The sequence below is a fragment of the Mesocricetus auratus genome, unplaced genomic scaffold, assembly GCF_017639785.1.
Source record: "Mesocricetus auratus isolate SY011 unplaced genomic scaffold, BCM_Maur_2.0 Super-Scaffold_100019, whole genome shotgun sequence".
NCBI classification, from domain to species: Eukaryota; Metazoa; Chordata; class Mammalia; order Rodentia; family Cricetidae; genus Mesocricetus; species Mesocricetus auratus.
In genome coordinates, this window is record NW_024429200.1 from 16,735,109 (window position 1) to 16,762,224 (window position 27,116).

General features: G+C 41.5%; 2 protein-coding genes across 4 annotated transcripts in view; both read left to right on the forward strand.

Annotated features, from left to right (window-relative positions):
• The first annotated feature begins 95 nt into the window (after positions 1-95).
• On the forward strand, positions 96-9,885 carry Ndufa5 (NADH:ubiquinone oxidoreductase subunit A5). Its single transcript, XM_005078058.4, has 5 exons — positions 96-225; positions 494-538; positions 5,566-5,682; positions 9,291-9,356; positions 9,723-9,885. The coding sequence occupies exons 1-5, from the start codon at positions 205-207 to the stop codon at positions 9,822-9,824; spliced, it is 351 nt and encodes a 116-aa protein (XP_005078115.1). The 5' UTR covers positions 96-204; the 3' UTR covers positions 9,825-9,885.
• Positions 9,886-10,019: 134 nt separating this feature from the next.
• Iqub (IQ motif and ubiquitin domain containing) overlaps positions 10,020-27,116 on the forward strand; it is a 60,949-nt gene continuing 43,852 nt past the window's right edge. The window contains exons 1-7 of one of the 3 annotated variants that reach the window (XM_040728522.1): positions 10,020-14,232; positions 16,001-16,119; positions 18,428-18,801; positions 20,567-20,701; positions 24,703-24,864; positions 24,948-25,120; positions 25,779-25,934. In XM_040728522.1, coding sequence (XP_040584456.1) covers positions 18,432-18,801; positions 20,567-20,701; positions 24,703-24,864; positions 24,948-25,120; positions 25,779-25,934 — 996 coding nt within the window. In that variant the 5' untranslated portion in view covers positions 10,020-14,232; positions 16,001-16,119; positions 18,428-18,431. The remainder of the gene's footprint in view (positions 14,233-16,000; positions 16,120-18,427; positions 18,802-20,566; positions 20,702-24,702; positions 24,865-24,947; positions 25,121-25,778; positions 25,935-27,116) is intronic. The other 2 variants (XM_040728521.1, XM_040728523.1) reach the window with 2 other exon arrangements.

Consider the following 27,116-nt stretch of genomic DNA (forward strand, 5'->3'; position numbering starts at 1 on the left):
CAACCCCCCAGCAGAGCCTTGGGGATGAACTGCACATGCGCAAATCCCTTCCAGGTGGGCGGGAACAACCCGGCCCCGCCCCAGTCCTCCCGCCCCAGCATTTGGAGCCCAGTGGTTACCTAGGTGACGCAGGAGCCGCCTCGACGCTCGACTGAGCAGGCCTGGTTCCCAGAGGGCCGCGCGCCGCGGGCTCCGGGTGCTGTCATGGCGGGGTTGTTGAAGAAGGTGAGCGGGTGGAGGTCACCGCGGTGCCGTGGACCGGGGCTGTAGGCAGCCGCGACCCCGTCACCCGTGGGTGCAGACGCCAAGCCGGCGCGGTTGGGGGCGGCCGGGTGCGTGGTTCCGTCCCGAGGGTGGGTAACCGGCGGGCGGGCCGGAGCCCGCGGGCCGTGCAGGGCCGTGCGGAGCCCGTGCAGGGCCGTCCCGGGACGGGCGGGCTGGCTTTGCTGCGCGGGCGACGTAAACAGCACGGCTGTGTTTTCTTTCCGAACAGACCACCGGCCTGGTGGGACTGGCTGTGTGCGACACTCCACACGAGGTAAGTGCGTGTGCGTGTGTGTGAGCCTGTGAGTGTATGTGAGTGTGTGTGTACCTGTGTGTACCTCTGTGTGTGTGTACCTGTGTGTGTGCGTGTGAGCCTGTGAGTGTGTGTGTACCTGTGTGTACCTCTGTGTGTGTGTACCTGTGTGTGTGCGTGTGAGCCTGTGAGTGTGTGTGTACCTGTGTGTACCTCTGTGTGTGTGTACCTGTGTGTGTGCGTGTGAGCCTGTGAGTGTGTGTGTGTACCTGTGTGTACCTCTGTGTGTGCGTACCTCTGTGTGTGCGTGTGAGCCTGTGAGTGTGTGTGTACCTGTGTGTACCTCTGTGTGTGCGTACCTCTGTGTGTGCGTGTGTGTGAGCCTGTGAGTGTGTGTTGTGTGTGAGTGTGTGCGTGTGTGTGGTGTGGGTGTGTGTACCTCTGTGTGTGAGTGTGTGCGTGTGTGAGCCTGTAATTGTGTGTTGTGTGTGTGTATCTGTGTGTGTACATGTGTGTGGTGTGTGTACCTGTGTGTGTACGTGTGTGTGAGCCTGTGATTGTGTGTGTGTGTGTGCGCGCGTGCGTGTGAGCGTGTGACTTCGGTCTTGCAAGGTTAACAGGCCAGGAGTGCTCGCTCTCTCTTCTCTCTCTCCTTCCCTCTCTCCCTCCCTCTCCATCTGTGTGTGTGTGGTGTGAGTGTGTGAGTGTGTGACCTCGGTCTTGCAAGGTTAACAGGCCAGGAGCTTACGTGCTCTCTCTCTCTCTCTCTCTCTCTCTCTCTCTCTCTCTCTCTCTCTCTCTCTCTCTCTCTCTCTCTCTCTCTCTCTCTCTCTCTCCCTGTCCCTCTCTCTCTCTCTCTCCCTGTCCCTCCCTCGCTCGCTCCCTCTCCATCTGTGTGTGTGTGTGTGTGTCCTTGACAGCCCCCTCCCCCAACTCTTGCCACGGTTTTTGAGGTGGCCTTTGCCGTGGTCTCCCTGTCAGGAAGCTTTCTTCTTGGCATTTTCTAGCTTCGGTTGTGTGGACTATTCTCAGCGCCCTCCACGTCTGCACTTTGATTTTCCATCCTTTCCCTGCCTTAAACATTTCTGCCTTGGATTTCACACGCTGGCTTTCCCCACCACACTAATAGTTGCCTCCTTCAGTATCCACCACAAAAATAAAAAACGGAAACAAACCTAAACAAAACTCCTGAAATTTCCCTCCTTCCCTGAATACAAATATAACTCGAGCTATCAGTATTTACTGTTTCCAGCTTCTATTATCTCTTCAATATACTTCAACCAGACCTGGTCAGAGCTATTCCTGTCAGTGTTACCCAGGATACCAGTGATGCTAAATCTAGTCAGCTCACATTTCTCTTGATGTTACCAAGAATAGCATTGAAAGTGTTTTTATTGTATTTATTTGTGTATGCGCCAGTGTGTGTGTGTGTGTGTGTGTGTGTGTGTGTGTGTGTGTGTGTGCGCGTAGGTTAGAAAACAACTCTGTGTGGTTGGATCTCTCCTTTCACCGAGTAGGTCCTGGGCAGCTGGCTCACTCAGGTCATCAGGCTGCTGGCAAGTATCTTTACCTACTGTGCCATCTCCTGGCCCAAGAGCAGCGTTTCCGGCACTTCTGATGCTCTACATTAAGTAGTTGTTTACTGGGTGTCAGGGCGGCTTCTCAGTATCCTATTTTAGGGTTTTTTTTTTGGGGGGGGAGGGTGTTTACTGCTTTTTTCCTAATCCTTTGTCTTTTCCAGTTGTTCCTTATTTCCCCACTTTTATACTTTTTGTAGTATTCATGACCCAATTCTTAGTTTTTAAATTGAGTGGAGACAGTCTAATGATTTCACTATCTATAAATAGTCAATTCTATTTCTCTATCAAGTACTGACCTCTCCTCTTATCAAGTCATTTATATATGTATGTATCTATATACACACATGCTCTTGTATCTTCACGTATGTGCCAGACCAGTAACCCAAACTTAACAGATCCAGCTAAGACTTCCCATTTAAAATGATACTGGATTTCTTTCATTATCTCACTTGCTATTTCAGTAAATCCTCTGGATTTGACCCTCAGACTATATCTAGATTTTGTATACTCCTCACCACCTTTGCTAGTACCATTTTCCTGTCATTGTCCTCACTTCTGTGATATTACATTACTTTGGTAACTGCTCCCCCCCCCCCTTTCTTTTCCCCATTGATTTGTAATAAAATGAGTCAGGTCATGCCACCTCTTTAAAGCCTTCCAGAGGGTTTCTCAGTTTTAGTGTCCTTTTAGGGATTTTTTTTCCAGGTCATCATTTAACAGGCCACATTCTGCTGATGTATCTTGTCTGTCCCAGGCTTGACAAAGATAAGACTTTTTGTGTGTTCACTGCTAGAACTCGGATGAGTATGTAGTATGTATTATGTAGTATGTAGTCAGTGCACAGTGAGTGACTCTCTTGCATTCTTTGTAAATTTGTGCTTCAGACCTACTGTGGAGAACGGAAGCCACAGTCTTCTGTTTCTAGTATTCTTCCTCTATGGATTGTATGTCCGTGAATCTTTGTGCCCCCACTCAGGATTTCTTGTCATTGATATTAGAATCTTTTACTTTCACATTTATTCCAATAAATGAAGTGTTCTGAATGTTTTCTCCAATACTCTCGTTTGGCCTCATTTTCATTAGTGCAGCAATAGTTTTATTGATTGCAACAGCTTCATTATTGGCCTTCTTGATTTGTTTTCTTTTTAAGTCATGACTGCCAGGTTAATTTTCCTAATACGCAGACTTAACTACCTTTTTCTTAAGCCTTTTAGCTCCCCACACAAAAAGGCCCAAGTACTTTAACTTCGTATGTAAAATTACATGCAGTCTAACTTTTTCTCCTATCTTATCTCCTAAGTGGTTCTTTTGTATATTCGTTTCTAGTCAATTGCTACCCAAATAAATATGAGCACCAAACATGTAAGCTGTCTTAATGTAATTTTAAGTTTTTTAGAAATTACCTCTTTTTTCTTTTGTATTATTATCATTACTATTATTATTATCATCATTATTGTTATTATTTTGGTTTTTTGACACAGACTTTCCCTGTGTAGTGTTGGAGCTAGCTCTTGTAGGTCAGGCTGGTCTCAAGCTCTCAGAGATACACCTGCTTCTTCCTTCCATGTCCTGGGATTAAGGGAGTGTACCACCCCCGCCCTACTCCATTTTTTTTTTAAATATAGAAAACTAAAAATGGTGCATGAGTGTCATCCCAGCATTTGGGAGGCTAACACAAGAGGGTCTTAAGTTAGAGGGCAGTCTAAACTACACAGTTAAGACCCCGCTTCAAAGGGAAAAGAAAGGTTTCTTTATTTTTATGATTTAACCTAACATCTGACATACTATTTTAGTATATAATCAATATGAAAATCAGTGCTAGTCTGCAGCCTTTTTTACGATGTATTCTTCCTGTGCCACATCTCAGTGGAGATTAGTTGCACTTCAAGTACCCTACAGCTGTGTTTGACTGTCAGCTGCTGACTGCACAGCACAGCTGCAGAGTTAGAGCTACTTCCTGTATGATTTTGGTGCTTTTGCCATCTAGGCCTGTGTTACTTTGTATGTAAGTTGCTTCTCCCAAACACCTTTGAGTTTTCAACTACCTTTATCCCTCAAAGGTGTCTCCGATGCATCTTTTTTTTGTTGTTGTTTAATCAACCCCTCTGCTTTCTGCTGAAATGATTTTCCCTTTATAGGATGCTAATACTGAGATTGAGACAGTATGTGGCTGGTACGGCTGTGATCCAAGGTCCTATACACTCTCTACATCTTACGGATGAGGAATGAGGGCATCTAGGTAGAAGCAGCTTGTCCAGGCAACTAGGCTGTGGAGCTATGTGAATGCAAACAGTGAGCTCTTAGTTTTGTTTAGTACTACCTCCCTGCTCTGTATCTTACCCTGGCCTACCGTAAATGGATTTTGTGTTTTATGGTGTTTAAACCAGTCTCTTGTATATAGAAAGGGTTTGATCCATGTGCAGCCTGTCCTTATAACCAAAGAACACATGGTACTTACGTGGCAGCACTGTAAAATCCAATCCTACTGAAACCAGACATGTTCTTTAGAGGTGCTGATTGCTTGTGATCTCTGAGTGCTCAGGTAGGGTCTGCTGTTTGAGAGGACTGCTCAGTTTACATCTGCAGTGTGGCATAGTGATGAGTAAAGTCCCCTTTCACTGTGAGAAGTGCCCCAGGTTGGGTAATAAATTAGATAGACACTTTCTTCTTTGTATTGTCCTATGCTGATCATTCTGATTCTCATCTGAATTTCTGTAAGGCTAGATGTGTTCCTTTTTTATCCCGAGAGATGAGAAAAGTTTGTTTTCCATTTATTTGATACTTTTGTGTAGGAATGTTTCGCCTGCATGTATGTCTGTGTACCACTTGTGTACCTGGTACTGGTGTGGAGGGTACCTTATCTCCTAGGATTAGGGTTACAGGTAATTGTGATCTTCTCTGTGGATCCTGGGAATAGAACCCAAGTCCTCTAGAAGGGCAACCAGTGCTCTTAACCACTGAGCCATCTGTCTAGTCACCACTCCCTTCCATCTTTAAAAAATCAGATTGAAACTTATTAAAATACTGTATTAAAAATGAATATATGCATTATATTGATACATTTGAGAGGATAAGGATTGGATTAAAAGGATGCCCAAATCAAGAGTTTAAATCAGACCCCAACCTTTCAAATTTCTTTAAAAAATTTCAATGTACTGAGTTTAGATCCCCATCGTCCACCTAAATTCTGTGTGGGTGTGGCAGCCTTTGCATCCTGAATGCTGGGATTAAAGGCGTGTGCCACCAATGCCTGGCCTAATTTTTATATGCATCACAGATAGAAAGAATTTCCATGTTTGCATTCCACTTTTCCTTAGGTTGTAATTGAGCATAGATATGAATTTTAGTAAAACACACTTTAAAATTATGAATCCTCTTTTAGTTTTTCCTGTGAGATACTGAAATGTATTCTGTCTAATCTTTGATGGTAGTTTAACTTACTTAAATGTGTATCATTTGTCTTTTCAGAGGCTAACAATATTGTATACAAAGATTCTTGATATTATGAAACAGTTCCCTCAACATGCAGCCTATAGAAAATACACAGAACAGATCACCAATGAGAAGCTGGATATGGTGAAGGCGGTAAGTGGTTGAGTGGGTTTGGCTGGTTGGGTTTATCCATCAGGAAGACCTTTAAGAATGTTTTCAGTTGCTTGTCTTAGCTCTCAGTTTGCACTGTCTTCCTTCAGTGCCGTGCTTCCGTCTTCTGTCCTTTCCTTCAGCAAACCCCTGACTTGACTGATCCCTGTGTGAAGCGCTGCTGGAGAAGAGTAAGATTGGATCCATGTCCTGAGGACGTGCAGGTGTCCTTTGAACCACTCTTCCTTGTCTAGTTGTCAGGGACCGTTTCCCTCTTACTCTAGAAGCATCCATCTTGGTTTCTAATCACAGTAGAGAAGAATAGAAGCACAAGAGACTTGTGTCATGGTGTGATGTTACAGAAAGCTGTCAAAATAATTAGTTTAGAAAGTACTTTGTCCTGGGCTTGGCCATGCAAGCCCCTAATCCCCATTCTAGGGAAGCTGAGGCCGGAAGACCACAAATTCATTGTCACCTTGGGCTACATGTATGAGCCCTAGGTTCAATGGCTGACCCCATAGGCGCACAAGCACTTTGTTGTACAGGAAGAGGGCCACACTTGGTATTCTTACCTACTCAAAGCTACACTGAACAGTGTTAACACTGGAACTGAATACTTTGTTCCCAGAAACCTGTATGTCACAGCTATGGTGTTGTTTTATTTAGAAAGAAATCATCATAGGAAATAATTGAAGTTAAGTAAACTCACAAGGGTGGGCCCCTGATCTTGTAAGGATTAGTATGTAAAAATAGATACTAGACAGTCAGGGCTTGCCCCTTGCCATGAGGCCAGCGAGTGAAGGATGTGGGACACATAGCAAAGTGCCAGCGGTTTGTGTCTTCAGGGGGAAAACAAACCCTCACTAGACCCAACTATGTTGTCACCTTGACTTTGGTTGTCTGCTCTCTACAAGAACAGTCAGGTTTACTTCTTGCTTAGTGGTCCTAGGGATTGACCCTAAACTCCCACAAGTGAGGCAAGCATACCACATGAGTCCCACCCCCTCCTTTACTTCCTATTTTGACACATTTCACCAACCTGCCAACGACAGACTTGAACTTAACTCTGTGTAGGTTCAGGCATGCTTAAAACTTGCAATCCTCCTGCCTCAGCACCTAGAATAGGTGAGCTTCCACGTCTGTATCACAAGGCTCAGCTGAAATTTCTAAGGTTTAATCCAGTTCTATGTATTTTGTTACAGTAGCCTACCAAATGGAGCCTGTACAGCTCTTAGTCACAGTGCTGAGTAGGGAGACAGTGAGGAGAACTGCCATTTTCATTGAACTCTGTCACACTGTGACCAAGCTTTCACCCCCATGGTTATTTCACACTCTTTGTAGAATTCAAAAACTGTCCATCTGGGCATAAGAGGTAACAGTATATATATAATTAGGTTATCAAAACGTCGGTCAATGAGACCTCTTTTTATAGTTAAACAGCAGTCTGAGTTTTAACTTTGATTCTTAGCTTTCCAAGTCTGGAAGTAACGTACAAACTCAGTCTTTGAAGGAGATTACTGGTGGCTTGATTTGTTTGAGGCAAATGAACTGATGTCTTTTTTTCCTCACAGAGTAAGTATGTCCCTGCTTTTCACAGCTCAACTGATGCACTGTGCCTTGATTCCTCTCAGCTTCCCGCTTCCCTGACCTTTGTTTATCCTGTCTGTTGTCTTGTTTATCCTGTCTGTTGTCTTGTTTATCCTGTCTGTTGTCTTGTTTATCCTGTGTTCTGTTGTTTATCCTGTCTGTTCTGTTGTTTATCCTGTCTTGTTTATCCTGTCTGTTCTGTTGTTTATCCTGTCTGTTGTCTTGTTTATCCTGTCTGTTGTCTTGTTTATCCTGTCTGTTCTGTTGTCTTGTTTATCCTGTGTTCTGTTGTTTATCCTGTCTGTTCTGTTGTTTATCCTGTCGTCTTGTTTATCCTGTCTGTTGTCTTGTTTGCCCCTCTTGCACTGCATCACTGTTTTTAGTAGTCTGAGATACTTAGTTGGTTCCCATCAAAAACTGTGTCTCAGTGGTTTTTTGTTTTTTTTTTCTACACTTACTGTCTTAGGTCTTTGTATCTTTTTTACAGTGTCAGGATTCACTGAATCACCTCTTCATGTAGGAACCTAAATCCTTTCCTCTGCTGCTTCAGCTGCTTTCCAATTAATTTTTCGTGGTCCCATCTTACTTTGTATCTCATATTGCTAATAATAGAATGCACTCTCAGTATGTTATCTTGCATCTTTTTCCTGTTGAAAATCATCCTTTGGTTCTCTGTGTTGTGTTTACTTCTGAAAGACTTGAGTTTTAGCCTCTTCCCGAGCTGTGTATATGAAACCTAGCTTTAACTGATGACTTTGGAGGTAGAGTTGTGGTTAATTTTGGCATGGTCTGTTAGGTCTGCTGAGGCCTAGCTTTTTATCTTCTTAACTCACCCTGCCATTTTCTGTTAGGTCTCACAGGTCAGCAGCTCCAAGCTGCTGGCAGCTCTTAGGATTCTTTGCAGCTTTATTTTTGTGGTCACTTTATTTTGTCTCAAATGCCCCTTGCCTTATCTAGCTGGTTTGAATATGCCCACTCCAAGATCTAGATGTTCCTGGTCATGTAGCTCAGCAGCTAAACATTGCCTCACATGTGGGAAGGCTTGCTTCTACTTTCCCATACTGTCAAAAGTACAAAGTTGCTATCATTAACTCTCTTTTCATTTCGTTTATGGAACAAAACCCACCTGTATAATGACACTAAAAAGTTCAGTCTATTAGAGAAGAGTTTCCTTAGATAGTGTAGGTATAATATTAGTGATTTCCTTAAAGAATAATTTACATTAAAAATGTACAGAAATCATAAGTGTTAGGCTTGATGGTTTTTCAGAATTAACACATTCTAATTAATACCAGACAAATGACATTCCGTATCACCAAATCATTTGTTCCAAGTTACTACCCTCCTAATGGTAGCTACTGCTTTGTTTTTTTTTTTTAACATAATAGATCCATTTTACCTATTTCTAAACTCTAGGAATGGAATACCTTTCATCTACCCATTCATATCTGCTTTTTCCTACTTAGCACTGTATTTGAGGAAATCATCTGGATATTGCCATATAGTGTTCTACTGTATGTATCTCAGTGCCATAATTGGCAGATCAGTTCTATTGGTGTTGGTCATTTAGGTTATTTCTAGTTTTGGGGTGTAATTTATGGTTTCTGTGATGTTTTTGAATATACAATTTATTATCCATTGTTTGGTATTTATCCAGAAGAGGAAATTATTTTTTGGTTATCTGATAGCATTTATTGTTAATTCTTTTAAAGCTGGTGTAGAAAATATTTGCAAAAATAAAATATTTGAAAATCTGTTTTACAAAGACCAAATTATGTATCATGTCTTACCTTTGCTAAGTATTTTAATATTCAATAGCTTTTATATTAAGACAAAGGTAATGGAATAGTAGAGAAATGGATTAGATTTGCATCAAATTCTTGGTAAAAACCTATGCTCATGGTGAGAGAAAACTGCTTGTCAGAAGGGCTTTTATATGTTTTTTAACATGTAGGATATTAAAATATTCAGAAGTTATGCTTCTATGTTTAATTTTCTTTTTTCCTTTCTGCTTAAAATTGTAGGAACCAGATGTTAAAAAATTAGAAAACTTGCTTCAGGGTGGTGAAGTAGAAGAGGTGATTCTTCAGGTAAAGAGGCCCTGAACAGTCAGTGTGTGCCATCCCCTGCTGCTCTTGCTTTGCAGCTGACGGCTAAGGGAGAACCTGGGTGAGCGTTGAAAGCCACTGTTGTCAGGGAAGAACAGGTTTTCCGTCTCTATGAGCTTGTGAACACTGATTCCTGCAGATTTCATTCTCAGAACTCTTAGTGGTGACCGTGTGGCTCTGAAACTTTAATTTTGTAATACCAATATTTGACGGTAGACTATGTCATGACATTAGAATCCTGATAGTGAAAGTGTGAGTTCTAGTAGTTAACTTCCAGGTATTACTGTGAAAATGCCTCTTGAATAACCTATCAAATGATCTTATTTTCAATTGTTCTTTTATTAATAGGCTGAGCATGAACTAAGTCTGGCAAGGAAAATGCTGCAGTGGAAGCCATGGGAGCCACTGGTGGAAGAGCCTCCTGCCAACCAGTGGAAGTGGCCAATATGATCACAGTTAATGATGGTCGATGGGAATTCAATGTGCAATTAAATGTTCTGTCATGCTTCAATGTGTCCGTGTTATTGACACCGTACAGTTAAGAAAAGTAGTATGTATGTATCTTATTTCCGGGACATATTTAGGAGACAACGTTGGTTATGGTAATGAAGTCTTATGAACTCTTTCAAAACCCTGGCTTTCTGAGGTCACACAGTAAGCTTGCTGTGTCTTTGTCATTCCTCACTGAATTCCTCCTGTTATTTTGAGCCTCTTTGACATTTTGCCAGCAGTGCTGCTATAGCTTTGTTTAGTGGAGCGGACTTTATTGGTGTTTGCATAGGAATTTCTGGGAGTTAGTATGTAAATGTGGTAGTAGTGTTCTTTGCACCTTGAATATGAGTGCCAGCCACTCTTCTCAGTATTTAACTAAATCACACAACTCTTCAGAGTGGGATGCTGTGTTTTATCTGTGTTGGTCTGGTAGGAGACCTCGAAGCCACCCTAGTGATGTAACACTGTAAAATAAGATGTGCTGGAGCATCTGAGGCCATGATGATAGTAATATTGGCAGTGTATCTCTGGAACTCCTAATAGGTGTCGTCGTGTTGCTGTTTACCAGTACTCTTGGATATGATAGTCACTCCAGCCTGTACGATATAGGTTGTTCCAAACATGCCACAGCCCTCCTTCCTTGACTTGTCTGCCAAAGTACCTGAGCAGAAGTCGTCACGGGAAGTCATGTGCCAAGGTCTTTATATTGGGCATAGACAATTATAGTAAGAGCAGTCTGCAAGACACTGATCTAATCTACCCTTTTGCACTTGTTACCGTTCTTATGGCCCATACAACCTGTTTTCAGTCCTTCGTTTCTTTTCCCATTTATTTCATAAACAGCCAGATTAAAGTCCTGACTACCCAGATGATTCTGTTTGTCCTAGATTTTAATGTTGCTTCCAGAGTCTTCTAGACTAATCTGAGTAGTTTTTACAATGGATTCTCTTGGAAGCACCTGGGGTATGGTAAGGATTTGAATAGGAGCTGTCGGAAGGCTACTGAGAAAACCGCAAGGAACCATTGTAAAACTACTCAAAGTAGCCTTCCGACATCTCCTATTCAAATCCTTACCATACTCAGGTGCTTCCAAGACAATCCAACCAGATTTGGCTGTGCAGACAAGAAAATGACCTTCAGTTTTGGTGTTCCCTGCCCTTGCTGCACTTAATGCTGAATGTTTCAGTTACTGGGCAGTCTGTGTTTTGAAATGTAAAGGGCTTTACCTAACATGACCAAAGATGTATTCAGCTTTGAATGTTGTGAATGGGTGTATACTGATTTCATAATGATAACTAACAGCTATATAGTAGACTATCCTGGACAAACAGCACATGGCACCCTACTAGAGTAAGGCTCTGGGGGCTGCCACTTCCTGGGGGCCACAATCTGTTGAGTGTGATGCCACCAAGATGCAGTTTTCATTGTGCCCCCTAGTCTCATTCTCCCCTCACTTTCACGCAGATTTGCAGGTTAGAAGAAAAGGCTTGGCTTTTGACTTCCTCCCTTTCTTAAGGAGCGTCAGTAGAGTGAGTATGGGTGTCTCTTCAAAATGACAAAATCTGTGGGGCAACTCTCATGTAAAAACTAGTATCAACTTTTTCTTTTTTCTTTTTTTTTTTTTTTGGTTTTTCGAGACAGGGTTTCTCTGTATTGTTTTGGAGGCTATCGGTCCATCCCAGCCTCGAACTCACAGAGATCCGCCTGCCTCTGCCTCCCGAGTGCTGGGATTAAAGGCATGCGCCACCACCGCCCGGCTCAACTTTTTCTTGGAGTCTCTGTGCTTACACAAGTTATGTCCCTATATAAGCACGTGCTGGGCCATAATGATAAATGCCAAATTGCTAAATACGCGTTTTTGCTTGTATTCAATAAGTTCAATTTTCCAGGAAAACATGTTCAGTGAGATCTTAAATTGTACATTCAGGTTGATAAGGGATTTGAGTTAATTGCTAGGGACTACAGAGATGTATTTGAAAGTCTCTTTAGAGGTAGTCAGCTTAAACTAGTTAGTGAAATGAAGCAGTGCAAAGAACTGACTTGGCACAGTCTGTCTCTCTCTCTCTCTCTCTCTCCTCTCTCTCTCTCTCTCTCTCTCTGTATCTTGTAGCTTTCTTAGAGATAAGTATCACTACCATGTTACAGAATGTCACATTTTACTCTCTGAGCACGGATTCCTTTTCTTCAGGGTAAAACAGGCCCACAAATCTTTTAAGTTTTAAAGATCAACGGAATAGAATATTTTCCAACAGCTTGTTTACAAATAAACAAACCTAAGTTAATATGAGTTCTAGTCCATATCCCACTTTCATTTGAATAGGCATTTTTTTCACAGAAGCGCCAATGTGTTTGATTCAGAATTGAAGATGGGATACTTAATACACACCATGTACCCACATTACCTTCCAAAATTCAGTAAAGTCTTGACTATCAAACGTATCTGATATAACTCAAATATTTGAGAAAGTGATGATGGACCTTTACAAGTTCACAAACGATGCAAATTTAGTCCAGAGACAATTTCCTAAGCAATGTCCATGTCCTTAGTATTGCAAATAATTATTCTAATATTTTTCCTACTTAGCCATTTTTATCAAGATGCATTTCCAGAGTTACTTTGAAATGCTTGATTTCATATGTCCACTAGATGGCATCTTCGTAAAAGTGGGAGCACGCCAAAAGAAGTAACTTACAAATGAATGCAGAGATGACTGAAGGTCGAGGAGTCATTTGGAACAACAAAACCTAACCAAGTGCACAGATTTGGGATGAAAAGTAAAATCAAAAGCTTTAGCATGGCACTATTTTCATTTTGTAATTAATTTATAGTATTGATAGTATTTTCCTATCACTATTTTCATTCAGGGAACATTGACACCTTCATGTGTTTGTGAGAGAGAAAATGCATGTTAGCTACTCAAGCTACATAGACCACGTGAGAAAAGTACACTCTAAGAAAGGCTGTTTTAAAGTTGAGCATATAGCATCACGTATATAGTACATTACTAATACGTTATTGAGAAGGATAGCGGATATCGGTGGAAAGAGCACCAACCTTCCTGCTGCGTGTTGTCTGCCCTACTTCCGACCTCTATTCCTAACCGTAGTGTTTTCATACTGCCCCTAAGAGGAGGATAATGGATGCTAACCCTTTGAAGTGGAGGGGTGGGAAGGTGAATGGTAGTGGAGAGAGTGGAATTGTAGCAACAAGGTATAAAGAAATGAAGAGACAATGACTAGTGTGGATGAGGGAATGGGCTGTATAACAAGTTATTAGTTAAACACAGTAGTACATATTGTTGTAATTTAGAAAAGTGACGCCTGAGAGAAAGATGCCACGCAACAGAGCTTGGGCAGAGGGTTTTTTTTTTTTAAATTGGGGAAAGTGAATGGGAAAAGGGGACAGGGAGAGGGGAGACTAGCCTCTGGGAACCTGAGCAGCAGAAGAGAAGAGCGGGAGAGAGAAGAGACAGCAGAGAAACAGAGAGGAAGATGGGAGGTGGGCGGAGCCCTTTAAAAAGGTAGCAGAGTGAGTGTGCACAGGTAGCACTATGAGTGTGCTCATAGTGTCTGCAGCTGAGGGCGTATCCTGCCAGAAACCCAAGGACAGGTCAGTATAGATGCCCGAATACTAACAATAATAGGGGTCTAGATTATGGGCTGGGTCTAATCCCGGCTCTCTCATTAAATCTTGGTGTGTTTCATTTTTCCCAATAGTACAATAGTCCTTCAATAGAATCATTGCATTGACTATTCAAAATACAGATACAGCGCTTAATGACAATACTTACTAAACGTTAGCTGCTGCTGTTATGAGATAACCACATGAAATTGGTGCAGTGAACATTTTTCTCTAAAATTGTGATTCTAAAACTTTAAAGAATTTGAGGACAGAAAAGCAAAGCTTCTCCTGACTTATAAAGAGGAGTAGTTAATAGTTCTCCTGTTCTCTCTGGCTGCCAGGAAGCTGCCGCAAGAGTTGAAATTGGACAACAGAAAGTAGACGCTCACTGTTGTAAACTTGTGTTCTTTTATCATCCCTGTCTCTCAGTGTTCATATTTGCATTTTTAAAGAAAATAACCTGTGAGTTTAGACTGCTACAGACTACATTTTCAAAGTGTAAGAGCTCCGGGAGGAGAGAGGTTAGCTTCGAATCACGCCAAGGTCTAGGTTCCTGGCATCTAACAAGCTCCACTTTTGTCTTCTCGGCTTTTGCTCTTGCAACTGCGCGGGGGCGGTGCCCTGGAGGAGGAAGCTGCTAGTTGCTAGGATACGGCCAACAACAAACTATCTAAGCAGGAAGGGGCTGCTTCCGAGGACTGTGGAGAAACCTCTTGGTCTGTAATAGCTGTGTTTCTTGAGCAGGTAAGGGGACACATTTAGCGTCCCTCTTCTGGATGACTGCTGGTTGTAAGTGGGGGTGACTCTGGTGTATGGACCTTACAGGGGTGCTAGTCTCTCGGGTCCCAGGACCGTCTGGTGAGGAGCGCTCCTTAACTTTAGACCACAAACCTTACAAAGCCCCTTTTCTAGCTACTCCCCCCTCCTGATTTGATATCGTCAATCAACAGGGTCAAGATGGGAGGTGTACAGCAGCACCCTGCCTCCTGGGTGCTGATGACGGTAACGCTGGAGGAGGAGAGGATGGTGCCTGCATCTGGTTTTCTATGGAGGCCGTTTCCAGTCCGCAGGGAATTCAGGGCCTTCAGACTTTCCTCACCAGGCAGGCACACTGCTTTCCTGCACTCACCATCTCATCAGCTCACCTGCTAATACAGACTTAAGTAGCCTGTTTCGTAGACGCAGCGCAGGATCTCTGCCTTAGTAACAGTACTCCAGATGCAGCAGGCTTTAAATGGGAAGAACTGAAACCATGCACTAGAGGGCAGTACTTAATAGCTGTCGCGTTTTAAACCGTGAGACTAGAGCCTTTTTGAGTAGATAATATATAAGAATGAGGAATAGTATTCACCCTTGGGGATGCATGCCTCTTTGCACTGTAGAGATGAGGCAGGAGGATGGCAAGCTGAAGGCTAGCCTTGATTACACAGTGATATGTTGTGTCAAGGGATCTGTACCTCCACCAAATAGCACGACAGTCTGTCTGTCTTATTCACCGTTCTATTGCTGTGAAGAGATACCATGACCAAGGCAGCTCTTTTTTAAATTTTATTTTAGAAACAATCTTATTTTACATATCAATCCCCCGCCCCATTCCCTCGCCCTCCCAACCTCCATTCCCCCAAGGCAACTCTTATAAAAGAAAGCATTTAACTGGGGACTTGCTTACAGTTTCAGACATTAGCCTATTAGCATCATGGCAGGGGAGCAGTAGCTGAGAGCTACATCCTGATCCACACACCAGGGTGGTGGTAGGTGGGGGGGGGGGTGAGGAGGTTGGGTCTGGATTGGGCTTTTAAAACCTCAAAGTCTACCTCTAACAAGGCCACACCTCCAAATCCTAATCCTGTCAGAGTACCCCTCTCTGCTGCCTAAGCATTCAACATACGAGTCTATAGGAGCCATTCTTACTCAAACCACCACATGTTCTAGCAATGAAAAATTGAATATCAACCATCTTTTACCTACGCGTTTCCCTCCTCTCCACCCATTGATCTTGCAGAGGTGTTGGAAGTGTATGTGCTGTGTAGGTGAAGTCAACATGAGTGCCCACTGTTCTGTGTCAACACTGTATATCTCAGAGTAGCTTCCTAGTATTTCCTGCCCTGCCGTATTTCTCATACATTTGTGTGCATACGTGTAGGTATTGAAGCTACATGTGAGGCAGTGTTTCTAAGGACATGTGACACTTGGAAACTCACAAGTAAAAAGATTCAAAAATTTTCACTACCAAAGACTCCAAAACTTCAGTGTGGTAAAAGACAATATCAAGTGCACAATTGGTAATGCATTTATAAATACAACAAAGGGTTATTTAAATGAAGGTACTTAATGTCCGATACAAAGATGAAAAGAAGTATCAAGGGGCAGCAATATGATGTTGAATGTTAAGAAAACCATTTGATAGAATTTAACAGAGATGTGCATGTATTTTGACATCTTCACCTAATTATAGAAAATCTTTTATAGTGTGTTTTAACTTATAAATAAAGATGATGTACATTTGTTGCAGCCCTGCTTTTTACTTATTTGGCATGGAAGACAATTGAAGTGTTCTTCGCTAGAATGGAATATAACGTGGCTTCCTTAGCTCTACAATGAAGATACTACACAATTACTGAGAAAAGTAAGGTAGAAATAAATGTTTAAAAATGTTAAGTATAGGCTGGGCAGCCGTGGCGCACGCCTTTAATTCCAGCACTCAGGAGGCAGAGGCAGGCAGATCTCTGTGAGTTCGAGGCCAGCCTGGTCTACAAAGAGAGTTTCAGGACAGCCAAGGCTGTTACACAGAGAAAGCTTGTCTCGAAAAAACCAAAAACAGCTAACGAAACAAATAAATATTAAAGATACATTAAGTGAAAAACAAGTAAAACTACATCAATGTTTAGCATATGCAGAAAAGTTTATATAGTTAAAGACGTGTGGTTCCAATTGTAAATTTATCCATGAACAATTTTTAGAACTATATTGCTCGACACAGAAATAAAGAGGTTTCTTTTACTGTTTATTTTATCCCTTTCTGTTCTAGTAGCTTTATTTTTTTTCTTTTAAGAATATTATAGCCGCTGGGCGTTGGTGGCACTTGCCTTTAATTCCAGCACTTGGGAGACAGAGGCAGGCAGATGTCTGTGAGTTCGAGGCCAGCCTGGTCTACAGAGAGAGTTCCAGGACAGCCTCCAAAGCCACAGAGAAACCCTGTTTTGAAAAAAAAATCAGAAACCCAAATTAACCAGACCCAAAGTCTATACAGCTCAATGAACTTTTACATACTTAGAATAAGCATTTGAAATGAAAGATGTGGAACTTTACAGTCAGTTTTACACTTTAAATATCAAATATATTTTTATGTATTTATTCACCACCAAACCCCAAATTAGAATTAGAAGACAATTATCTTTATATCCTCTTACATAGCTTTGCTATAAAATTGTAATAAAAATTAGAAAGTTAAAAAGTAATTTAAAAATCTTTCCGAGTTGTGGCTAGGATGCCGTGGGTACCTACTCAGGCTGGAGCTTCATGGCGCTTTGCAGCTCATCCTGTAGTGTGCATGCTTGGTCGTTTGCAAGTGAAACGTGCTGCGGTGAGTGTTGGTGCATATTTATGTATGCAAGTGGAGTGTGCTAATAGACGTGTGGAGACTGTTGGGAAAAGATATTAATTAGCAGCTTACCCTAGCTGAGTGAGGATTAAAGACCTGCTGTATGCAGTCTCCACTCCATTTTAAATCACTGGCATGTTATGACTTGCAAATATAGGATGGTCTCCGATTGTGAAAAGTCTGTTTAACTTCTGGAGCTGGCCAGTAGCATCCATTTAGGCAATCCCCAAATCTTAGCTTGTTCATATGGGTGGAATTGGCAGCCCTGCGACCCTGGTGCCATCTGACATGAGGTGGTACAGCCAGAGGTTGCCTTGACAGATTGCTTAGACTTTCACTCTTCAGGACTGTGAGTTAAATAAACCACTTGTCTTTCCAAAAATATGGATCTCGGGATCCTAAGATAACTACCTCGATGCCTTCTGAAGGGAGATCCTGGTGACCTCCCACTAGGTTCTATCACTTAAACTGAATCATGTAAGGCCAGCCTTGCAACATGGGAACCCCTGGGGTTATGAGCCCAAACTCTTGGTTACTGTAACTTGGACTCCAATTACATTGCACCATGTCCTACATTTGATATCTATTGGGTCAGAGGTCACTGGGGTCTCTGCTTCTATTTGTGAGAGTAGAGCTGTAGGTTTTTTTTTTTTGTCCAGTGTACATTGTCTGGTTGTTTGAAAATTTTAACCCTTTCTATTGCCAGAAGCTATCATGCCACATTAGATTTATATTCTTAAAAAAAAAACCCAAACCCCCAAACAACCATATCTTTTCTTAAAGAGGTAAGCTTTATTGAATAAAAACAAAATAAGATTTTTACTCCCAAATGTTCCCAGAGAATATATCATTTTTAAGGTTCTCTGTTATTTTTAATTTTCAGAAAATTTTAAAAATTAAAACCCCATCTGCGCTTTAACCCGATGCCTGTCACTAGTAAACCTTAAAAAAATAAAAGAAGGGTGATGGGATGAGGGTTGGGGGGGCATGGGAGGATGGGAGGGAGAGGGAACTGGGATTGATATGTGAGATAATCTAAATAAAAAAATCTAGGAAAGAAGAAAAAAAAACCCCAAGGATTAGTATTTCAGGTATCTGAGAGCCTTGTCTGCATATGTGTGTGTGTGTGCCTGGTGTTCATGGATGCCAGAAGATGCCAGAAGAAGGCCTCTGATCCCCTGGAAGGAAAGTTTCAGACCCTCGTGATCCACCCGGTGGTGCTGGGAACCAAACCCAGGTCCTCTGCAGTATCAGCAAGTGCTCTTAACCACAGACCCAGCTGTCCCACTCCAACAAGAAGCTCTTACATGTGTCATAACTTTACTTGTCTCAATTTAGGAAAATGTCCGACCCAGAGGAGCATGTTGACCCTCAGAAGAAAGCCGACTCCACAGCTGACAGCGAAGCGACTACCGATGTCATCAGTATCCCTCTGCCTTCAGAAGAAGCAGAGGAGTCGGATGTTGCTGGCGAGCAAGAATCTGAAGTAGAGGAGTTCACCACCGAGAGCGAGGAAACGACAGAGGGGCGGAGTGAACGCAGCATTTCCACTGCAAAGTCGTATGATGCCAGGCACAGGGACGAGTCTCAGGAAGAAAAGCAAAAGCAGGCAGAGTATCGGAGACCGGAAGATGACCCTATGTTATTTCTGAGTCAAACAAAAGCCATAAAGGAGACTCTGCAGAGGTCAATAAAAGAATCTTCAGCAACAGGTAGGAGCTTCAGGAGACCGGACACTGTATCTCTCTGTTTCAAAGGGTAATTCTTTGTCTAATTTAAAATACAATGAGAAGGTTCAAAAGTTCAGTTTAAAATGTGTTTATGTGTGTGTGTGTGTGTGTGTGTGTGTGTGTGTTTGCGTATTTCAAATAGAATAGGAATTGAGTGTATTTAGGAACCTGAAAATTGGGAACAGATTCTAAGTAAATTTTTATCTTTTTGGCTTGGAGATTTGGAGTTACTATTTTTATAAAATATTTATTTATTAGGTATACAGTGTTTTGCCTACATGCCAGAAGAGGGCACCAGATCTCATTATAGATGGTTTTGAGCTACCATGTGGTTGCTGGGAATTGAACTCAGGACCTCTGGAAGAACAGCCAATGCTCTTAATCTCTGAACCATTTCTCTACCCCCTGGAGTTAACTATTGCACATAGCTAGCAAGATACAATGTGGAATCCAGATCTTTATTTGCATTGGGTATTGCCTTAATTACCATGATGCTTTTGCATGTTTGTTTATTTGTTTTTGTCTGGCTGGTACAAACGTTATATTCGGCTTGGGAGAACACATTTTGGCTTTCATTATAGGTCAGTGTTAATGACATATGTAGAACACTGTGGATGCCATGTAGGTGTTGTCAATATTTGATAACAGCAGCGACCCAATGATTACATCACTGCTGACTGCTCAGTACTCAGTGAATTTTGAGAATTTCCACCTATAACAAAAAGAACAGAAATAGTATCAGCAATGAAGGAACAGAGACAACTCCTGTCACCCTCAGCACGGAAGAGCTCCAGTAATCCTTTAGGGACCTCAAAAGCCAAACCAGCATTCATAACTCCAACAAAGAAGGGAATTGCAGAACAAGCCAAGATGGTGCAGAGTTGGAGAATTTATTAAAGACGTTTTACTACAGGCTTTAAGTATGAAGTTAGAAGAAAGAGAGGCTCTCAGGGGGAAAGTAAACTACACCTGAGAACATGGGTGCAGACTCTGCAAGAGTCCTAATTAATTGTCTTACCATTTGCCATATGTATCATTTTGGTGGCTTTCAAGTTACACTTCAAACTGTTGCTAAGAAACATTTCCTTTTCGTTCTATTTTTAAGTGAGCTTATAGGATGGCTTCAGAGATATAGTGGATGGAATTATAGTCTGATAAAGCAGAACAAGGGGTCAATATGATTGCATAAAGGGGTTCATTCAGTATGTGTCCTTTATTTATGTGTTTTCTGGTGAGATTCCCTGAAGTCTGCAGGCTTAGAGCTGGGCTAAGAGAAAGGCTATAAGCAGTTTCAACTGTGCTGGAATCCTTGCTTGTCACCCATCGAGTGACAGCAATCTGATAGGCGAGGGGTTCTTTTTCCTTCTCATGGTCCTATAGCTTCCCTGTCTTTCTATCCTACCTCAAGAGCAGCAACTGACTTTGGTGACATGTACCTCTAGAACACAGAGGTGGCAGCTCAGATGCGGCTGCATGCTGTGCCAAGGATGACAAGGAGCAGACTGAGAAGATAAAGTTTGCCAGTGTCACCAGACAGAAATCAGTAGCTCTCAAATCAGAGATTTTATGTCAATTTGGATATTCCAGTAATCCCTGGTAATGTAACTTACACCACATGCATCGTGATTAAAAACAAACAAATGAAAAACAAACAAACCCGTGTCCTACTTTCCCATTCTTTAGATACAGGTTGCTGATCCTTGCTGTATTTGCTGATGATCTTTTCTTTCCTCTTTTTTGTTTACAGTAAAAGTTGTACTTATTCCTGTAGGCCAGGAAATCATAATGCCTTTTAGAGTTGATGCTCCGTTTAGATTCCTCAAGGAGCACTTTGCATACCTATTACGTGTCCCGCATTATGTACTGCAAATAACACATACAGGTAAGTTTGAAGGCTAAGAAATGTATCATAACTGTCCTGGTTTTGACACACAAACTACCTAAGACCTTTGATTTTATAACTATCTTAGTAGTTACTACTTCAGCATAGCATTGTGGTTATACATTAGCTCATGTAACACACTTCTGTAAACACACGTTTCAGTCTAGAGCCTTTGGATATCACTGAACATTTTCAGAATCACGATGAACTAGTTCTGTCCTCAGGTCATTTACAGACTAGCAGGGAAGGTTTGCATGGGGGTTGTTGTCACATACCATGGAGGTGTTTTCATGGCAATGGCCCCTCAAACTTGAATATTGCAGAGGAAGGAACCTAGGTGGCTATAGGACATTTCAGTCAATGAAAGTGATAATTCTTGGGCTAAATTCCAAAGGTGTGGGGAAACTTGATGATGTCTTAAGTAAGTGGAAGGGAAATGACGCTGAATAAAAATGGGTGCTGAAGAAGACATAGAGCATAAATATAGTTCCCGAGTTTTCTCTATGTTAAGGTAATACTCACAATGTGAAATTTACTTACATTTTGTGGATATTGTTGAGAATCTTTGCTTAAATTATTCAGCTTCATATGGTAATTGGATAAATTCTTTGTAACTGTGGTAGTCTTCTAGGTTAGCATTGCTGATATGTTTATATTGGATGTATATGAACAAATCCTAATGTTTTCATTAAAATGGTTTTCTATATTGATTGATAAAGATGTTACAAATAGTTCTCAGGGAATAAATTTAGTTCTACATTAAAAATAGAAGCCTGGGCATGGTATGATGGCATAGCAGGTCAAAGTACTTAAAGCAAGCTTTTTTTGCATTTTTTATAGCTTGTTTGACATGTCAATCCCAGTTCCTTCTCCCTCCCCTCCTCCCGCACTCTCTCACCATCCCCCCCCCAGCCTCCCACCCTATTGCTACTTCCTTCCACATAGGGGATATCCAGAGTCTGTCATTTCGCTCAGGGCAGGGTCCCCTAAGAGTCCAGGCTGAGAGAGCATCCCTCTTTGTGTTATGGACACATGAAGCCCATTTGTATGCCAGGGATAAACACTTGATCCACTGCCCAGGGCCCCATGGATTGCCCAGGCCTCCTCACTGACTCTCACATTCAGGGAGTCTGGATCAGTCCCATGCTGGCCTCCCAGCTGTCGGTCTGGGATCCTGAGTTAAAGCAAGCTTTACACCTGACTTCTATCCTTGGGACCAACTTGGGACCAAATGGTGGAAGGAGAGAGCTGATGCCTTCAACTTGTCCTCTGACTGTCACTCCTGTGCCATGACATGCACACACATACATGTATGCAAACACACACACACACATGCATGCAAACACACACACACAAATTGAATAAATAAGGGAATAAAATGTAATAAAAGTTTTTAAACCCTACAAGAGTGAATGAATGCCAAATGTTAAGATGTATTGATAACCAATTAAAGGTTGATTGGGCAGACCAAGCTGAAGTATGGAGTGATTGTCAAAAAATGATTATCAAAAAATGATAATGATAATCACAATGGTGGAGTCATTAGTATGTGTTGATATTTCTATAAAATATTCTGCTTATTTCATCATTTAATTCACACAGCAACCCTTTGAGGGAGATATATATTATTTCTATTTGGAGAATAAACTAAGGGAACTCCTATAAAGTCAATGTACTAATATGTGGCTGAGTTTGAAATGGATGACATCAAAGAGAGAAGTTTAAACTACAGGTTATTAACTTAAATGTGAGGCTACAGAGAGCTTAGAGATCAGTTAAAGGATATTGATATAGAGGAGCTCTGTTGTTGGTGTTTATGACTGACCATTCTTCTTTATAGTTACTGGTACAACCTCTGGGTGACAAGTTCATGTCAGCACCACAGAGAGAAATGTGAGATTCCATGCCAACCAACCATCCTGCAAAACAGGTGCTTTCTTCCAGCACAGGAACTGTATGTAGCTCAAGCTTGATGGGTCCGTGCTTGCTCTAGAGAAGAACATAGGAATGAAGAGAGCTCAGGGAATATATGTTAGTTTTCTGTGGCTGCTGCAGTGATTACTATAACTTAGAGGCACAAAGTAAACTTCCTTGACAGTTCTGGAGGGTAGAGTTGTCATTTTCAGTGGGATCAAGGTCGGGTGTCTGTGGGGCTGCTCTCTCTGGGGTATCTAGAGGGAAATCCACTTGCTCGCCGTTCCTGCTTCTAGAGCTGCAGGTCTGGCATTCAGTGCTTCCTTGGCCATTCATCCATCCCCAAAGACACATATTTAGGCAGATCTGACTTTTCTTCTGTCACATTGCCCTTTCCCCTGAGTCAAGTCTCTCTTTCCCCTCTCTAAGAAGGGCATGTGTAAGCAGAGTACAGCTAGACAATGAGGATTAGCTCTCCATTTCAAGTCCTTAGCCAAATCTGTAGTCGTTATTGCTCTGTAAGACTAGGTCCTAAGGATCAGGACATGGGCTACTCTTGGTGCTGCTGTTCAGTCTGTCACAAGTAATTCACTCAACCAGATTCACTCAAACCTACTGATCTGGGGAGACCAGCTAGGGAGCAAGACCCAGAAAGCTCCCCCCCCCCACGACTGAACTTACAGATGTGTATTCTGGGGATCTGAATTCAAGTCCTTATGCTTGTGTAGCAAGCACATTACCAACTTGACCATTCTTAGCCCTTTCCTGTATTTTTATATCCCCCAAACCAGGAAAATATTAGCTGCTTAGTTGAACACAGCAGCAGCAGTGCACAGCAGGAAGGAATGAGTAGAAGTTGAAGCAATGTAACAGAAACATGAAGTGATGTGTCGTGAAGCTTGGCTCCACCTGACATTCACTGTGTAAGACTGTGTTGGAAGAGAAAGGGAATGAGGGACTCCTTGGGATTCTGAGTCATTGCTTTCCTGCACTGCAGAGTGGAATGGCTAGTGGGGAGGTCTCTTTGCTTGCTACTCCAGTTTCCAGAGTGGCAGATCACACTTCTCCCATTTGGACATGGCCTGTGTTGTCTTTTGTATAAACGTTTAGTACATGATTCTGCTCATACCATAGGATGGTTTTATTTTCAAGTGTTCATAGAGTTTCATGGTTATTAGATATTTATATTTCTGAAGGACTGGCACATTGCTCTATTTATACTGCTACAGTGCTTCATAGTAAATTCACTAACTATTCTCATTATGGAGTTTTACTTATTTTGATTTTATTTAGACCTATTTGTAGGACACGAGATGATTATGTGATAAATCTACACCATGAAGAGTTAATCATATAACTAGCATTTCCATCTCCTTAGACAGAGTCTCCCTCTGTAACCCAGTCTAGTAGTCACTATATAGCTTAGGTTTTACTTGAACTCTTACGTTGGTGAACATTCTACCTCAGCATCTCCTTTGCTAGGATTGCAGCCATGAGCCACCATGACTAGATTTATTTACTTTTATGGATATGCAATCACATGCATATTATGATGTATGGCATGATGCTTCAACAAGATTTAAAATATGAACCAATAGAGCAAGATAATAAAAGATAAATCTCTTTATCTCTTTTCTAGTTATCTATACAATATATTAAATTGTTTTGAATTATAGTTACTGTCTTGTGTACTTTTCTGTACTAACATTATAGCATGAGGTAGAAATCACTAATACTGCATCTAGTAATTTACTGACATGTGTTTCTACAAACATCTTTGATATTTTCCATTTCCTTAAAATAGGAATGCCTGTCTTATCACTGAATATAACTGTGATTATGCTTAACAGTACGTATTATATACTTAGAAACTACGAAGATAGTAAAATTTAAGTATTCTCACCATAGAAAGTGTGTGACGTATAGGATTTGTTAGCTTGATTTAGCCATTTTACAACCTGGGCCTGTGTTGGTTGTAACATCATTTGGTACAAGTTAAACACACAGTTTTTCTCAATTTAAAGTAAGAATGAACAGAAACAACCATTTCTTTGCCTTAAACCATTTTAACACTCTCATTTTCTCAGGAATAATTGTTGGGAATAATGAGTCTCTAGTACAATATGGAGTTAAACCACAGGAAATTGTCCAGGTGGAGATATTTTCCACACATCCTGATCAATACCCAATCAGAAGAATAGAAGGCTTGAGTGAGGGCTCCCATATCATAACCGTCACCATACAGACTGGTGAGTCCTCTGATGCCTTTTAGATGATGTTTTACAGCACCCCTTGTGTTGAACTCCTTCAGTCTTGGTTTTCATCTTCTTAGGCACGGAGTGCTACGAGGAGGTGGCTGTTGAGATAGTAAAATCTGACTTCCACAAGCCATTTCTCGGTGGATTTAGACATAAAATAACAGGAGTAGAATATCACAACGCCGGAACACAAACCGTACCGAGAAAGATTCCTCATAAACCCAATTTGTTTTGTAGGGACACTCAGGTAATTTTTTATTTGTCCCGTTTATGAGCGTGATGTTACAGGATCAGTAATTGCATACTCTATGACTCCCTTAAAATTTGCCACAAGCCAAATAGCTTTGGGGTTGACCTTACTGCAGTGACAGGTAATGAAGAAAAGTCAGATAAGTGGGCATCTGGTGGTAGGTCATATGCTCTGATGGAGATTCACCAGCTGCCCAGAAACTCTGTGCACATATTATATACCACTGCATGTGGAATCTAATGTGAAAGGAGGTGTTTTTTATTATTGTATACAGCTGATAAGGAGTCAGTTAATCTTTTAGGGTCTCTTGAGGAGCAGTGTCAGACTGCTGTCTTCTGGGAGGAGGAAGCTGTGGTTGGTGTTTTCTACACACTGTCTGCCTCAAGGGAATGCCTTGTTATTGCCCTGGATCTTATCTGGGGAAGGCTTTCCATTTCCATGGGTGTGAGGCACTGGGTCCTTGACGTGGCTATGCTCATGTCAATAATACATACTCATCCACTTCCAACATAATGAATTGTATGACAAGTAATATAACAAAAGAAAGATTAATGTAAATATGTAGAAAAACACTTTTCACTTGCAGATGTTTTATAAGATTTTCTTTACAATAGGAACTATGTAAAGGTGCTTATTTTTAATGTTTTTATTTTAGACAGTTTTTGAGAGGAAAAAGATGCAACAAACTATAAACACAACATCCACTCAGATGAATAAAATTGGTGTGTATGTATCAAACATGACTGATAAATTGCTCAAGCCAGGAAAGTACTTTACAGCAGCAGAGTTCCATGCTCAAAGGTTGAATGCGGTAAGACAGTGTTCGCTGGGGTTGAACATTGACAATGAGATGTATTCTTCCCTGCATTTCCCTAACATGGCAGCTTGAGGAAGAGCAACATGAATAGCGTTCAATTGCTACTAAAGGCAATCATCCTGAATATCCCTCTATTTAAATAACCAGACTCCATATAAATAAATAGCAGAATCACAAAAATTGCTAATTCTCTGTGTTCCCCAAGGAGTCTCCTCAGGTGTTTTTGTGTAGCCTTTGGTCATTACTAGAGTTCTCAACACTTCTGCCCCTTACTCATAACCCTTATGTCAGTATAGTCAAATGGGGCCCTCACCAACCAAACATGGCAGTTTGACTTCTCTGATACTTATGTAATCTCTCCATTATTTTAGTGTTTGCATGGTTTATCTTTTCTTCACTGTTTTACTTCCAACCTAATTGACCTCTTATAGACAGCTTACAATAGTATCTGTCATCTATTATCATTTGTGAATATATATATATATCCTGTAGCCTAAATCTGTCTTTGCTTCTCTCTCTCTCTCTCTCTCTCTCTCTCTCTCCACACACACAGATACACACACACACACACACTCACGCACGCATACACGCACATGCATGAGTGTGTGTGTGTGTGTGTGTGTGTGTGTGTCTGTGTGTATAAAAGTCAGGGTCATTTTCTACCTTAGCCCGACCAAGATCTTGAGCAATGAACATGTAATAAAAAAATAAAGCTTATTAACTGTTTGCCCTTATGTAAACTCTACCAGGGCTGTTTCTGGGCTAGCTTGTAACCTGGCTGTATCAGCTATGACAAACTGATGAGTTTTTTTTGTTTTTGTTTTTAGACTAAACTAGGGAAAGGATAGAAATACACAGAATATTGAGAAACGTAAATTCTCCTGGTATTGTGAGTGCATAAGAAGACTGTATGTAAACGGTTCAGCATCCGCTGTGTTGTGGACCAGGGTACAGCTCCCTCCAGAGCTAGGTGACTAGAGTTGTGAATCTGTCTACTCTGAAGCTCTCTGAAGATTAGCACCTCAGTTATAAATCATGACTGTGTTTCATTCTCACTCATCTCATTTCAACAGCAAAGTTCCTGACAGTTTATGATTTTAGAGAACAAGTTTCTCAGTGAGTAAGAGAACAGTAGGCATTCAAAGAAAGGGACTGCTATGACATCTCAGAGTTGCA